Source organism: Podarcis muralis, chromosome 9, assembly GCF_964188315.1.
Source record: "Podarcis muralis chromosome 9, rPodMur119.hap1.1, whole genome shotgun sequence".
Classification (NCBI taxonomy): Eukaryota; Metazoa; Chordata; class Lepidosauria; order Squamata; family Lacertidae; genus Podarcis; species Podarcis muralis.
The window spans coordinates 31,361,676-31,377,124 of record NC_135663.1 but is presented as its reverse complement, the minus strand read 5'-3'; the positions used below and the strand labels follow the sequence as shown (position 1 = coordinate 31,377,124).

Below are 15,449 nucleotides of genomic sequence, written 5' to 3'. Positions count from 1 at the left end.
TCTTTCTTTGTTGCCACACAACCATCAGAAAGGCCCTCTTCCAGTTGCCATCTGCCTCATCTCCCATTTGAGGAGTGCCTCCAAAGATGCACAGACAGGTTTATGTGAGCAGATTCAGTATCTCCGTTATACCTTCTGCAAATATTCAGATCTATCTCATCAAATCATCAACACTGCCCTGTTTTGGCATTAAACAATCTGGCAAGTCAAACTGAAGGGATCATTTGTTAGGATGCACAAAGCACCATAGATATTAACAGTTTCAATGTAGATATTGCAAGACGGGCTGGAACACTCACCTTTACTCCAACACTCCCATTAGGCAACTTCTGAAGCTCATAGGGCAGTTTGGCTCTTTCAGCTTTTATATATGGATCATCAAATGCTCTCCCATGCAGTTTTTTGAACCCATGCAATGTATTCTTAATATTTGTGATAATCTGTTGAAGTATAACATTGCCATTACTAATTTCTAATGTTTATAAATTCTCATGAGAATCAAGAACTGCTGCTTTGAATGACAACAGCTTTCACTAAAGTACTAATAATTTAACGTTTACCTGGCTCTTTGCTGCATTTCCAATAGTCCGGGCTTTAGCTCCTAGTGATATACAAGCTCTGAAATATAAAAGATATTCAATTTTCAAATGAGTCCAGAAAAGAATAAACAGGCAGTTGGGGAGACTTATTTCTGAAACAAGCAGACTTTCTTCCCATCACACACGATTAAAGTTGTGTCATTAGTTATCTTAGTAGCAAAACCATGCAAGTAAACCACTGTGGTACTAGAACAAATAGCAATCACACAAACAGACTGAACTCACACCTGCATCTCAAAAACTCAACTATTAGCATAATTTGCAAAGCAGAACCTTGAACTATCATCTTGACACTCTCCACATGTATTCAAATTCAGCCAACTTGCTTTATTCATCCATCCTTAAAAAGACAGATGGTCTTAATCTCAAGAATCTATCTCAGAAATTGGTGAGCTAACATATGGAGAATTCTATGTAATGCATTCTAGTAAGATTGTCAAATTTACATATTTTTCTAACAAAAACACAGCTCCTTTGGAGATGTCACAAACAAAGGAACTGGGTAATACTGTTAGTTTAAAGTACACATTTGCCTGATAGTATAATGTTAGTTAACGACTGCCTCAGTTCTGTTGTATATATTGACTTTCTTCGGCCAGAAAAGTAAGTATATGCCCAGGACTGACTAATGCCAGCCTTAGCCTTTTTTCATTTTTTCCACATGGAGTGATGCACCACCCTCCATTTTTCCAAAGAGGCACAGTTGCACTTCATAGGCAAGAACATGGATACCCCCTGGTGTGTGACCCAAAGCTAATTCTTGTTTTAATTGCAGACAGTAATTTTTCAGCAATGTGGGATAGGAAATTAGAGACAGTCTTTGCCCACAGTACATTTTGCTTGCATATTGCATGGCATGATTTAAATTAAAATAAATAAATAAATAAATAAATAACTTGTACATATTATTTTCCACAGTTATTGTTTTCTTGCTGCCCATTACTAAGAATAATTATAGTCTCAGATATATATGCCCCAGTACTGCCTTTTAAACACTTCCTAATCAATTCATGCCTAGTTAATTTACAGCTCCTTATCAGCCTAAAGAGCAGAAGTCATTATTCTTATCCTACATGTATGATCATTGTATGATTCAAAATAAGGGTTTTTAAAACTCTTGACCACTTTAAAGTTGGTGCAAATGAGGTCCTGAAATCATTGTTTATTATTTTCATTTATTATATTTCTATCCCACCCTTCCTCCCAAAGCATTCAAATGACTGGGAAATTACAAATACCTTGTTTATTACAGTTTTTTGGTTCACTGGATGTACTGCACCATGGGATGCATTGCATCAATCAACAGCAACTTCATTTTACATGCATTGATTATTTGTGCAGGTAATCATCCTCCTTCACAATTTTCAAATCCTCAAATGATAGGGAGTTTTAGGAGCAGATTTTTACAGGGTTACTTTCTTGTGAAGAGCATTCCCAGTTTTCAGCACTACCAAGCCTTCCAATGCAGCTTCAAAACAGCAATTGCAAACAGTACCTTACTTCTGTAATTCCAAGTGTCACAACAAGAATGAAGCCATAAAACCTAAACATCCAAAACCAGCCTTATACTAAAAAGATCTGATACATCATTCGGGACTTTCTTCTTTAGAGTAGCTCCTTGAATGTTTGTATAACTATGAAAAGGCCAAAGTGCTAAATTTTAGGAAACCTAAGGTCGAGATGCAGAATACCGATAACTGTATGTTCTCCAGGAGCTAGACTACATCATCAGGTCTAATACAAATCAGAAAATTTTGGGCTTCTTTAACCTCAATGAACTGCATAAGGCTCGAAATAGAAAACATGGCATTTTGAGTTAGCTTAGGAATATCCCACTTCAATTATCTTTTGATCAGGCATGTTTCCCAAGATTATGGAAGCTCATTTTGTATTATCAATTTAGTGGACTAGGATTCTTAGGATATAAGCAGAGATTGGCTAAATTTTACCTCCAGGAGCTGGGTTCTCCCATTCTACTAGGGCAACCCAGATCATGAGCTTCCTACCATGGTACTTACACTGTTAAGTTTAAATTATGATTTTACAAGAGCTATTTAAGAGAGCTTGGAAACTTCATAGCATGAGAGATCTGTTCCTTTAATGGTTCCAACAGTAAAACTTATTTTGGTGCTTTCCTTGGCTAGAATTCCAACAGCCTTGAATAGCTGCATCTAGCAAGTCCTTTACATACAAAAGTTTGAAGAGTGGGTATTGGTTAAGAAGGAAGCAAAGAATGGGAATAAATGGACAGCTCTGCCAATGAAGGAATGTAGAAAGTGTCATTCCCCAAGAATCTGTATTGAGACCTGTGTTTTTTAACTTGTTCATGAATTATGTAGAGATAGAGTAGTGTGGTAGTCAGGTTTGCTGACTAAATTGTTCAGGGAGATTAAAACAAAAAAGGACTGAGAAGAGCTCCAAAAGGATCTCTCCAAACTGAATTAATGGGCAGTAAAACAGCAAATGCAGGTCAATGTACACAATTGTAAAGTGATGCACACTGGGGCAAAAATAAATGAATTTCACATATGCATTCATGGGGTCTGAACTGGCAGCAACTGACCCTTAGGGTGGTAGGATAGCTACCAAAGCTACTGTGGAAATGGAAAAGGGTCAGAAAAGGGCAACCAAATTGATCAAGGGAATATATCAACTTCCCAGTGAGGAAATATTACAATATTTGGGGCTTTTTAGTTTAGAGAACCAAACTGCAAGAGGCAGTGGAAGACAGGAGTGCGTGGCGTGCTCAGGTCCATGGGATCACGAAGAGTCGGACACAACTAAACAACACCAAGTTTAGAGAAAAGCTAAGAGGAGACATGATAGAAGTTTATAAAATTATGCATGGTGTGGAGGAAGTGGAGAAAGAAAGGTTTTTCTCCCTCTTTCATTAACATCAGAAGCGATAGGTAATCCAATGAAGGTGAATGTTGAAGGATTTAAGACAGACTAAAGGAAGAATAAATTATTCACAGAACTCATAACTAAAGTATGGAATATGGTCCTCCAAGAAGTAGTGATGACCACCAAGCTGGATGGCTTTAAAAGAAAATCAGACAAATTCATGGAAGATATGGCTATCAATGGCTGCTAGCCATGATGGCTTTCTACTTTCACTGCCAGAAGCAGTATACCCCTGAATACCAGTTGATGGGAATCACTGCAAGAATGGGATGCTGGACTAGACTTGCCACAGGTTCCTTTGCTTTTCATCTGATAACTAAGCTACCTCATTATTATTATTTATTGAATTTATATACCACCCTATACTCAGAGGTCTCAGGGCGGTTCACAGAAAAGTATTCGATGGGATGAGGGAGAGAAGACTCTTCAGCATTTGTCCACATACATTATTTCTTGTAATAGTCATTTAAAAATTATGGTAAATTTTCTGTGAAACCTTTCTAGTAGCCATGTAATACACTTATTAAAAAGTAAAGCTATTCCTTAACCTTTAGCTTTTATCCTCAACAGCAATGAGGTCTAGGTATAGATGCAATGCTAAACCATAGTTTAGCATTATGAAAACAAGCCTGAGCAAACGGGCTCACATGCTCCCTACTTCTCCAGAACAGACACCACCAAGAGACTGGAATTGACGGGCATTTTAAAACAAATGGATTCAGTTAAATTTTAGATTTTTTAACAATTCAGGAGCAAACAATGATTTATGGTCCTAGTATGCTTCAACAACAGCTGTGAAGGAAGAGCGAGAAGGGTTTGGGGTGCATAAACCCAGGGGCTGCAAGCCAAGGTTCTCCCCAGTAATTGCTAAACTATAATTTAGCCATGTTTGCAAACAGGACCCTAATATAACTGCTTTTACTCATGTCCATCCCTTATTACTTTTGCTTTCCCATTATTCCAATCCCATCCCATCTGTTTCAGAGGCAGTATCTCAAAGAAGCAAAATGCTGAAAAGAAGTATCTTTGTGACCTGGCTGTGAGCGTGCAAATACTGAACTTTTGGTCTGATCAAACAAAAAAGTTCTTGCATGAACATTCTAACCTTTCCTATAATCATGTTTTCACATCCTCACTACATTTATGCTATATTTAAGTGATTAATGAATAGTTATAAGCTTTCCTAGCAATAAGCTTGCTTTTCAAAGAGACAGAAAGCCAGCAATTACAGATCCCCTGTTTTTTGTTATGTGAATCCCTAGTTTGTGCTAGAATAACTACACAGAGATACTGCTCATTTACCACTTCTCACTGTAACCCATGGAAACAAGGGAGAATGAGGAATCTCCACCTACTCTTGCATACTCTGTTATTATACGTACAGCACACCAACTATTCACTGACATCACTTTCCATGCCCTACATCCAGGTGAGGCAACTGAACAAGTAGTAACAGGTCAGACAGAAGGGTGTGGGGTGTAAAAAGAGAAGAAGAGCTGCGTCAACTTTTATCCCTTCTATCCTGCCTTTCCTTTTTATCCACACAACTCCAATATGGTGAATTCAGAGGGTAGACTGTAAATGTTGCACATTGCTGCAATCAGAATTACCCCTAAACTGAGTATTTTATTTTGTTCATGTAAAGTATTATAGCCACCTTTCAAGCTTCTGGAAAGATTGTGTCAACACTGAAACCTTGGGGTTATTTTTGTTGTCGTTTAGTCGTGTCCGACTCTTTGCGACCCCATGGACCAAAGCACGCCAGGCGCTCCTGTCTTCCACTGCCTCCCGCAGCTTGGTCAAACTCATGCTGGTAGCTTCGAGAACACTGTCCAACCATCTAGGGTTATTTACCAAATTGGAAAATGCTTTTTTCTTTCCCCCCCTGTCCAAACTTAATTAAGTCGTATAGTGAAGAGCTCACGAAAAGAACAGAACACTGAGTAATGCACGAAATAATTCCCTCGGGATTATTTGATGCTGTAACCTGCAAGACACGGGGTTGTGATCTAAGACTCGAGTTGCACACCAATACTTCTACCATTTAAAAAAAATGGAGAGGGGGGTTATTTTCAAAGAGAAGTAAAATTCATAAGGACGATGAGGTGGCAAAAGACCCCCCCCTCCAAGAAAAAATATAAGCACGGTTTCTAAAACAGTAAGTAGGAAGAGGGTCCACAGCCCCCCTTATGGGTTGAGGCTAAAAGTGGGTTCCAAGCCCTTAAAGGCTGAAGAAGATCCAGACCTGTCATCATAGTGATTAATTTCCGAGGGAGGTTAAAAAAACAACCCCCAGACCGTTCTCTTGCGGAGAATCGCGGAGCGTCACCCTTTTAAGCGAGATGAATGCAATCAATCCTTGGGAGGTGGGAGGAGAGGGGGGAAATTAAAAGGACGGGGGTGCGGCGAAGAGAGCAAGGGGTACATGAATGAAAATGGAGGCGCCCGGCCGTCGCGGGCAGCGGCTGAAGGAGAGAGAGGAGAGACACCGGCGCCCGGCCGTTTCTCATTCGAAGCTCATTATGCGGTGTAGAGATGGCCGGTAGTTGCTGCGTAAGGTGAGGAAGCCGGTAGTTATTTGGGGCGGGGGGGGGGGGGAGAGCGTGCCGGGAGCGGTAGTTGGAGGGGGGCCGCTTTCCTTCTCGGGGCCTAAGACCAAATGACGGTTGGGAGGCCGGCGACGGCGGCGGCGAGAAGGCCGGTTACTCACGGGGTGCAGCGGTCGCTGTATTCGTTGGCGATGGTCTCGATGCCGCCGCTCCTCGCCACCGCGATGTAGCAGTTCTGGAAGCCCAGGTCGATGCCCACCACAGACATGGCTGCGCCGGGTGTGGTCCCCTTTCTTCCTCCCCCCGCTTGCCCGCTGCTGTGGCGGCGGTGCCTCGTCGGGCGGGCGCTGCTGTCGGCTGCGGCTGTTGCTGCGACGCGGTTCCTCGCTCGCTCGCTCACTCACTGCGGAGCAACAGCCACCAACCGGCACTTCCTCGCCTCTGCGCACGCGCGCCCACGCGCGCCAGAGGCCGCCAAGCGGGGACGCCGCGAAACTCCGGCTGCGGCATTCGGCTCTTTCCGCACAGGCTCTCCGGCAAGCCTCCCCGAGTTCGAGAAAGATCTGGAAAGGGGGCAAGGTGAGCAGCGGAGAGAGAGCGCGCGCGGGGAGGGGGGGGGGCGGTGGCCTCGGTCGCCATCTTGCGGCCAGATGTCAGTACTGCTGCTGCTGCTAAGGTGGTTTGGTCGCGCGGCAGGAACATGTGACTTTGGAAAAAGTATTTCTGGGAGTGGCCTAACATGACAGAGGCCGGCCCAGCAGCCTAGATATTGTTATGCAGAAATAAATTAAGCAACGAATTGAAAATCTACAGAGAGAGATTGGTTAATTATTGAAATGGGGCTCCCAGGCGCCTGATGAGCAAATAATAGTAAAAGGGGGGGGGGGGGGAATAAGAGAAACACTACAACTCAGTCGTATTGCATAAGCAAACAGATATTAAGTGTTCCTATTGTCCAAGATATATATTACTTATACAATAGTAATAATTAAGTTTTGCATCTTGGGAAAACATGGTTGTTAGTGGGACGACGGGGTGGAGGTGGCAGTTGCTATGCAAAGTATACATTATGGTGTGAAGCCTTTGGCCTACAGTTTACTCTGACCAGAAACATTTATGGAGTGGCACGGATGAAGTTTCTAGTGAAAACAGTTCACTTCAGGGAACATGGGCATAGCTAGGATTCCAAGGTTATTGAGCTTTTTTTGAGAAATCATGGGTAAATATACCCCCCAAAATAGGACATTATGGGGGGGAGCAGGCTTTGGTTGGGGGGTAGAACCTCAGTTAATTGAATACAGTGGTACCTTGGGTTACATATGCTTCAGGTTACATACGCTTCAAGTTATAGACTCTGCTAACCCAGAAATAGTGCTTCAAGTTAAGAACTTTGCTTCAGGATGAGAACAGAAATTGTGCTTCGGCGGCGCAGCAGCAGTGGGAGGCCCCATTAGCTAAAGTAGTGCTTCAGGTTAAGAACAGTTTCAGGTTAAGTACGGAACTCCAGAATGAATTAAGTACTTAACCTGAGGTACCACTGTACTTTCAATGCTTTTCAATATTTTTTGTGGATGGGGGGGGGAGCTGGTCCCCCCCCCGCTCTCCCTTGTCAGGGGATGACAGTGGAGGTTGGTTTGTTAGGTTGGGTGGGATGCTGCTCCACTATTGCCCTTATATCCAATCCAGCTTCCTGGACTTCTTTTTTATATTCAGTTCTGCTTGAAACAGTATGAGGTTATTTCCCACTGCTGCGTTTCCAATTTACTTCCTTCTTCTTCTGTTCACACCACAGCCAGCTGGGTGTGTCTTCACCCAATTATTGCTTTTCCTGCTCTGAACACCCGTCAGTGAAGCTTTCGTTTGAGCATGTGCCATTATTTGTGTGCACGTATCCTGAACTGTTCACACCAATTGTGGCTTCCATTTTCAAATCACACTGAAGCTCGTTTGAAGAAAATGCATATGGAATAGGAGCATTTCTCCAAAAGCTACAGGATACAGATGGATTGGGTCCAACATCATGTGAACCCAGCTTAAAAATCCGGTGTTGGGAGTGCACTGGAGCCACAGTAAATGGGAATGTGGTCACACCCTATGATTGTAAGTCTCCACCCCAGAGTAGTCCTGGAAATTTCAACAGGACAACTTGAGGATTCGAAGCTCAATGAGTCATTATTTGATTAAACCATGATTGCTTATTAACTTATCATTTTCTGTAATTACACAGATTGACATAGCTAAGCAGATCTTATTTCATGTGGGTGTTAACTATTATTCTTCATGTTGTAAATCTGAAGACATGAAAGGGTTTTCCCATTATTAAACAGCACAGATATGTTGCAAGGCAATGGAAGGAAGTATCTGTATTTCAATAAAAAAGTAATACAAGAAAGGGGGAAGGGGAAATATGTTTTTATTACTGTTTTTTATTGTTATGTATTTTGCTGCGTATTTACAATAAAATCACTTTTTTTTAAAAAGGGCCAACAATGTATTTTAAGAAGAACGGAATAAAAACGAACATCTTCGCACTACAGAAAAAGCACAATGCCCTGATTCTCAGTGATGAGTTAATTTATACATGTCACCTGAACTCACTACATGCACCAGCACTGCTAGATATTAATGAAAACTAAATTCCAATGATAAGAGGCTATACAAATGTTTTGTTATAAAAAGACACCTGGCTGATAGTAAAAATTAATTGGACAATAATAAAATCAATAGAAGATTATCCAATCAATTCATGTCTTGTTTGTTCACACTCAACCCCCATCCTCAATACATTAGCGGCAAAGATCGCACAGAAATCTTATAGATCTTATCAAAAACTTCTGTGATGTGTTTTGGGGAAGATGTCATACCATTGTGACATGAAACATGGTAACATTCTGACTAGACTCCCTTTGCAGGTGGGGGGAAATAACCTTTACAATGGGCAAACCAGAAAGGTATTTCAGCTGTAGTTTTATTTCAGTCATCACCTTCCTTGTCTATATGTTATTACTTCAGGACTTAGCATAGCACTCTTCTGATCAAGGAGACCTGAATCCCACATCACTTAGGTTGAGGGCAGTTTTGTTCTATTGATTCCACACCCTTTAGAATCTTCCACACTGTTAGGTAAGCAGCCAAAGGAATGCAGAATAAGGAGTGTTCAAGGTTCACTGCTGTCATAGCAGCAGAAGTATTTGCTTATTATGGTTTCCCTAATTCAGGTATGGGGAACCTTTGGCCCTCCAGATGTTACTGAACCACAACTTCCATCATCCCTGGCCATTGGGGACATATGGGGGTTGTAGTTCAACACCATCTGGAGGGCCAAAGGTTCCCCTCACATGCCTTGATTAATCACAGCATGGTCTTTTCCTGACAGCAGGACCAGACAAGCTCTTGCCCCTTTTACAGCTATTCAGGCCAGAATCACAAAAAAGTATGTTTCTGGTAATTGCTCTATGCACACACAAACCCTACTCCCTTTTGTAACTGATGGACTATGTATTTAATTTACTTTATTAAAAAAATTACCTGCCCTTCACACAGTGCCGACAATTACAATATGTGAATGTAATGAAGCTGCATTCTATTGAGTCAGACTATTGGGCAATCTAGCCCAGCTCTGCCAACTCTGACTAAAAATAACGGCGTTTTTTTGAGGTCTGGGCAAATGCACTCTGCTGGGCCCTCTCTTACGCTGGTGGGCCATCTCAGGCTCACTTGGGAATGGTCATAGGCGCCATCTATGCGTTGCTGTTGGGGCCCAGGCACCCACAAATTTTCAGTGAAGGGGCTGCCCCCCAAGTTCTACTCAGCAGCACATGCATGCCATGGGGTGTGCCGTGTGTGACATCAGCACACCCCAGGCGCCCTTTGTCACGGGGGCAGGGTGGTGCACCTGGCAGTGGTGGTGCAGCGACACTCAAAGAGGGACCTGGAAGTGGAGCTGCCATTTTAATTTACTATTATGCTCAAAGAGTGCCTAGGGTAGTGACACTCTAGAGCACTTGAAGAGTCTTGAAGACCCAGAATCCAATGTGGTCTCAGAACAATCTGCATTACTCAAATGCTCTTGTGTCATCCAGAGTATGTCACAAGTAACTATGTCATAGAAATCTATTGTGAAGAAAACAATTAAAAATGTAAACTAGAGAGAGAGAGAGAAAATAAATTTCCACACCCGGTGATCTAGCAACGCAGAGATTACTAGTCAGGGCATGTGTCAGAGGGATTTCTGTAAAACATGCCCTCTGCATCAAAGGAACAGGTTTTACTTCCAGTATGTACTATCTTGTAGCAGTTACCTGCACTGCATTGCAAACCGAATACTGAATGATCAGGCCTGAAATCAAGAGGCGATTAAAGGAGTAGTCACTAGATTTTCATCATTAGATCATTATTTTCCCTTTTCTGATACATATGTCAGTGAACTAAAGTGGCCTCTAAGTGTTGTTGCACTGAATAAAATTAAAATGCAGTGTTTACAGATTTATAGATGTGTATGAGAAGTGCCAGGAAGGGAATAAGGAGGCTAAGCTCACCACAAAATGTCATGTTGGGAGGGGCAGCTACATGATGCTGATAGTTTCCCCAAAAGCATTGCTTTAGGGACCATCATAGGTAGCTGGGTATCTAACTTGTATTTGTCAGTTTCTAGATACATTTTTGGTGATAATATTTGTTGCACCAGGTTGCTCACAGACCAGAACTCTTTTTACAACAGTTGAGGCATTGCTTCTTCATAATCAGGTGGAAACTGAATGAAAATGGAGGTTCAATGCAGCACTTAATGCTCTTATCCATGACAAAGGTATTTCTGTCATGTTTAGTCACAAGTCTTATTTTAACAAATGTCCTTTCCAGTCCTAACTGGAAGTGTACTGGTAAGCGGGTCCTGCCTGCTTGAGAGTTTCTAGTTAATCTCAATGGGAGGAGTCATGAAGAATTATCCAAGTATCAGTTTTTCCTCCTATTGGTTTCCTTGATCCAACCCCCTCTTTTTATAGTCTATAGTGAAATACCACTGTTTCACTATAGACATAGACCAGCACCATCAGGCTTCTTCCCCTTCAGCTGTTATCTAGGGCAGCCATTCCATCAAGCTTCCTCAGTGGGAGAGCTGTGAAGCAGAGTTAATTTCATCCCAGCTCCATCAGGCACTTCCTGCCCATGAACCGTGTAGGCTGGTCACATACCCTCCAAGTGTCCCGATTTTCCCAGGACAGTCCTGGAAATACAGATTACTTGGGCGTGTATACTACAGTGGTACCTCAGATTAAGAATTTAATTTGTTCTGGAAGTTCATTCTTAACCTGAAACTTCTTAACCTGAGGTACCACTTTAGCTAATGGGGCCTCCCACTGGCACCGTGCAATTTCTGTTCCATCCTGAAGCAAAGTTCTTAACCCGAGGTACTATTCCTGGGTTACCGGAGTCTGTAACCTGAAACGTCTGTGACTTGAAGCATCTGTAACCTGGGGCACCACTGTAATTGCGTATTTACACATGGGGTACATAGGGTATTAAAGGAGGGGTAGTACCTCAGGTGGGAGACACATCTGGGGTAATTTGTCCACCTTTGGCCTCCACCCTGCATTCAGCTCTCAGCAGTGGCTCCTAGAAGCCGTCAGTGTGCGGCAGTCGCCACACCCTGAGAATGGCTTAGATTGGCTGGCTAAACCAAGGGAGGGTAGACGACGGGTCTTAAACCCTGGATAAATTAGGAACTTCTCTTTGCATGCGGCAATCTCCAGCAGATTGAGCAGATGAGACCAATAGTGGGTCCAATAAAGACAGTTTCTGCCTGTGCTGCAGAGAGAAGTGAGGGACAGATGGGGTTCATTAACCTGGCAGGGTAGCCCATCTAAGAGAAGGAAAACTCTGATCCTAAACCTCTGCTGCCTTGCAGAATATTTCCAGGAGAAGAAAACGCTAAATTGGAGTGAAGTCCCTAAGACTGTTGGATGGCGCCTTCTACGTCATCTTCTGGCAACTCCTGCAGCCCAGCTGGTGCCAAATGTATTGCTCTGCTTTCCTTTAAACCACATCAGTGAGGCCAAGATGGGGGTCTTATTGTCTTGGCATCCCAGGGTCTCCATACACACTGCCCAGGCTTGCACCTCAAGGTCACTTTGGTACTGCTAACACAGAGGTTTGATTTCACGGCCGGAAGTGCACTCCATTGTCTCTCGAGACATACGGATGCCAACAACATTTACACTTATACATACACTTTTAAAAAAGTTACCAATACAATGTTATAAATGCACAAGCAAATGAAATTGCTTTCTCCTCTTCTAAAGTAGGAAAATCTACACTGTTAATGAGAAAGCGCCTTTAAAGGCTGCCCTAGAACTGCATAGAAAAGCAAATGTTCTTATCTCTTGACAAATACAGCCTATTCTGTGAGAAAAGCTGCCTTTCTGAGGGCTTTACTAGGGAAGACTATAGATATAATGTGCCTTGCAACCTCATCCCTGTGCAGCAGGCTGTGAATCATTTTACCAGCATATTCAGTTCCAAACATTATGCCTCCCTTAAGAGCCACAACTGAGTAGCAGTGCTTATGAAAAACAAACCACTGAACATAACACCTTGTACGCTCATATACAATTCATTCCCAAGCAAAACAAGTAGGCTTTGGGAGTGTTGCCATGGTAACCATCCTGTAGAATTTCTGGACCTTTTGCCCTTAATGGTGGTCATGCTATTGCATCAACGTATTACTGCTGCTTTCATATTTTGTGGTTCCTTCTCTCCTCCAACGTCCTATAAAGGTTGAACTGTTATGGTTTACATGAGATTTTAAAAAATGTAAGAAATACTTTCCACGGTTCACAAAGGTTGGGGGGGGGCGTTTTCAGAGGAGATGGAGGGAAAGGGAATCTGGGCGTCCAGATTCTTAAATGGTGGACCCAGGGCCCACAACTGATCCTCATGCCCAGTGCCTCCTCACACACTCAACCAGCCCTCTGGCCATGCCATAGTTTTGGGTTGAACTGAAGCCAGCACCAGCAACTCCCCACACGCTGAGCAAAGGTTGTTGATGAATTTGGGAGGGGTGAAGGCAGGTGCTTCCTTCCTCTGAAGGGAAAGGGCCATAGGATGTGCTAAAGGAAATAGTGAGTGCATACGGGAGAAGGGCAATGACAGGCCTAGACAGCATCTTGAGAAGTAGAGACGTCACCTTGCCAACAAAGGTCCGTATAGTTAAAGCCATGGTTTTCCCAGTAGTGATGTATGGAAGTGAGAGCTGGACCATAAAGAAGGCTGATCGCCGAAGAATTGATGCTTTTGAATTATGGTGCTGGAGAAGACTCTTGAGAGTCCCATGGACTGCAAGAAGATCAAACGCATCCATTCTTAAGGAAATCAGCCCTGAGTGCTCACTGGAAGGACAGATCGTGAAGCTGAGGCTCCAGTACTTTGGCCACCTCATGAGAAGAGAAGACTCCCTGGAGAAGACACTGATGCTGGGAAAGATGGAGGGCACAAGGAGAAGGGGGCGACAGAGGACGAGATGGTTGGATAGTGTTTTCGAGGTTACCAGCATGAGTTTGACCAAACTGCGGGAGGTAGTGGAGGACAGAGGTGCCTGGCGTGCTCTGGTCCATGGGGTCACGAAGAGTCGGACACGACTAAACAACTAAACAACAACAACACAATTGTTAATAATGTAAAGCTGCTATAGGAGGAAGGACAAAGAGATTAAAGGAATTGACAGTATGGGTGTGGAGAAATAAGGTACAAATTGAGAATGAAAAGAAAAAGGGGAAAGAAATTATAGATGAGTAAAAATACTTTTGAAAGGCATAGGGGATGCAGAATAAAAAACTCTGTCCAGATAGAGCCATTAGATGAGTAAGGTGTCCCTAAAATGAGCATGTCACACTACAGTCAGGGCTAATGCCCATTCTTGGCCTGAGGAAAAATTAGTTATGAAACTTTGCCAAAATTAGCAATTTACAAAGAGGGATTAATTATCAACAGAATTTGATGTCCATAACTGCTGCTTATGCCAAACTCCTCCTCTACCCAACAGTATTTGGCTCCACCCTTTCCTTGCCATTTTGTGACAGTGGGTTCCAGCAATTTCCATGGCTCTCAAGTGTGTCCTGGAGGGTAGAAACTTTGAGAACCTCTGCTTTGCTAGATTCTTCTGCAGTTCTACCACCTTTCATGTCAAAGAACCTTGTGGTTTTCTAAACGATGGAACAGGAAATAATGACCCATTATTTCCAGGAGGAATGAGAGTGCCATCACCTAAACCCCATCTTCCAAGACCTCTTTTGGGCTTCCTCTGAAAGTAGGCATAAGGAAATGTGGCATACTGAAACAACTGTAGTTTTGTCCTCTCTGAAACACGCTTTCAGGGTGCTGCCAACTGAGCATCTGTTATCGCCGCAGGTTTATTCTGCAAGCGTGAAAGGAATATACCAGGGGAAAGGATTCTCCTGCAAGCTTGTTGGCTAGTAGTATAAGAATTAACACACTCCCACCATCTGTTGAATGAGAAGCAGATATTTTTTTCTTCCTTAATTTTCTATTTCAAGGTGGTGGAAGTCAGCCATTCAGCTGGCAACCCTGAGTGCTTTTTTACATTTGATTTGGTGAAGGAGTGGGAACCTAACCAGCCTTGATTTCACATTGACTTAATGGTCAAATGTTGTTTTGTATATCCCCAAGGTCTGTGAGGGTTACATATCAAGCTGGGCAAATCAATGTCATTTTCTTGGGCATGACTAAGTGATAGTAGCTTTCAACTTTTTCTCAAATTCTTCAAGGCATGTTCTCTAAGGTATTCTCTGGCCTGTCCTTCTCAGACTGGTAACACCCGGGTTACAATACTGTACCGCACCACTTGTAAAACTGCCTCTGAAAAGCACCATGGAAGCTTCAACTGGTGCAGAATGCCATCTCTAGTCTAGACTATTTACCGAAGCTAACCGCTAAGGATACATCACTTCAGTAAATATATTTTTCACTGGCTCCCACTTTGCTTGTTTATGGGCTCAATTCAAAGTGCTGTTTTTGCTCTTTATACTCCATGGCAGGGATATCTAAAGGACGGTCTTCTTCCACATGAACCAGACAGATTTTTTTCTAAGGCGCTTCTTTTGGGGGCCCAACCACAGTAGGCATGTGGCAACTCCCTTCTCAGGCATATCTTCCTGGCACCTTCTTTGTAATCTTTTAAGTGTCAGATGAAGTTTGTCATGTTCTTTGTGCCTTTAATGACTCATAGTTTATTCTCACTTCTCACTATGTTGTCTTTATCTGAGTTTCTAATTACCCTCTCTATTGTTTTATCTGCTGTTTTAGTTAGCTATCATTTGTTGTTATGTTTATTGCATTTTACTACTTCACATTGTTAGCCGCCTTAAGGCTATTTGGCAAAAGG

The 15,449-nt window shown here is 42.7% G+C and overlaps 1 protein-coding gene across 1 annotated transcript in view; it reads right to left on the bottom strand.

Annotated features, from left to right (window-relative positions):
* HSPA4L (heat shock protein family A (Hsp70) member 4 like) overlaps positions 1 to 6,465 on the bottom strand; it is a 29,288-nt gene extending 22,823 nt beyond the window's left edge. The window contains exons 1-3 of the mRNA XM_028742854.2: positions 6,214 to 6,465; positions 561 to 618; positions 300 to 440 (exon numbers count right to left, since the gene is read on the bottom strand). Coding sequence (XP_028598687.2) covers positions 300 to 440; positions 561 to 618; positions 6,214 to 6,320 — 306 coding nt within the window. The 5' untranslated portion in view covers positions 6,321 to 6,465. The remainder of the gene's footprint in view (positions 1 to 299; positions 441 to 560; positions 619 to 6,213) is intronic.
* Positions 6,466 to 15,449: the final 8,984 nt, after the last annotated feature.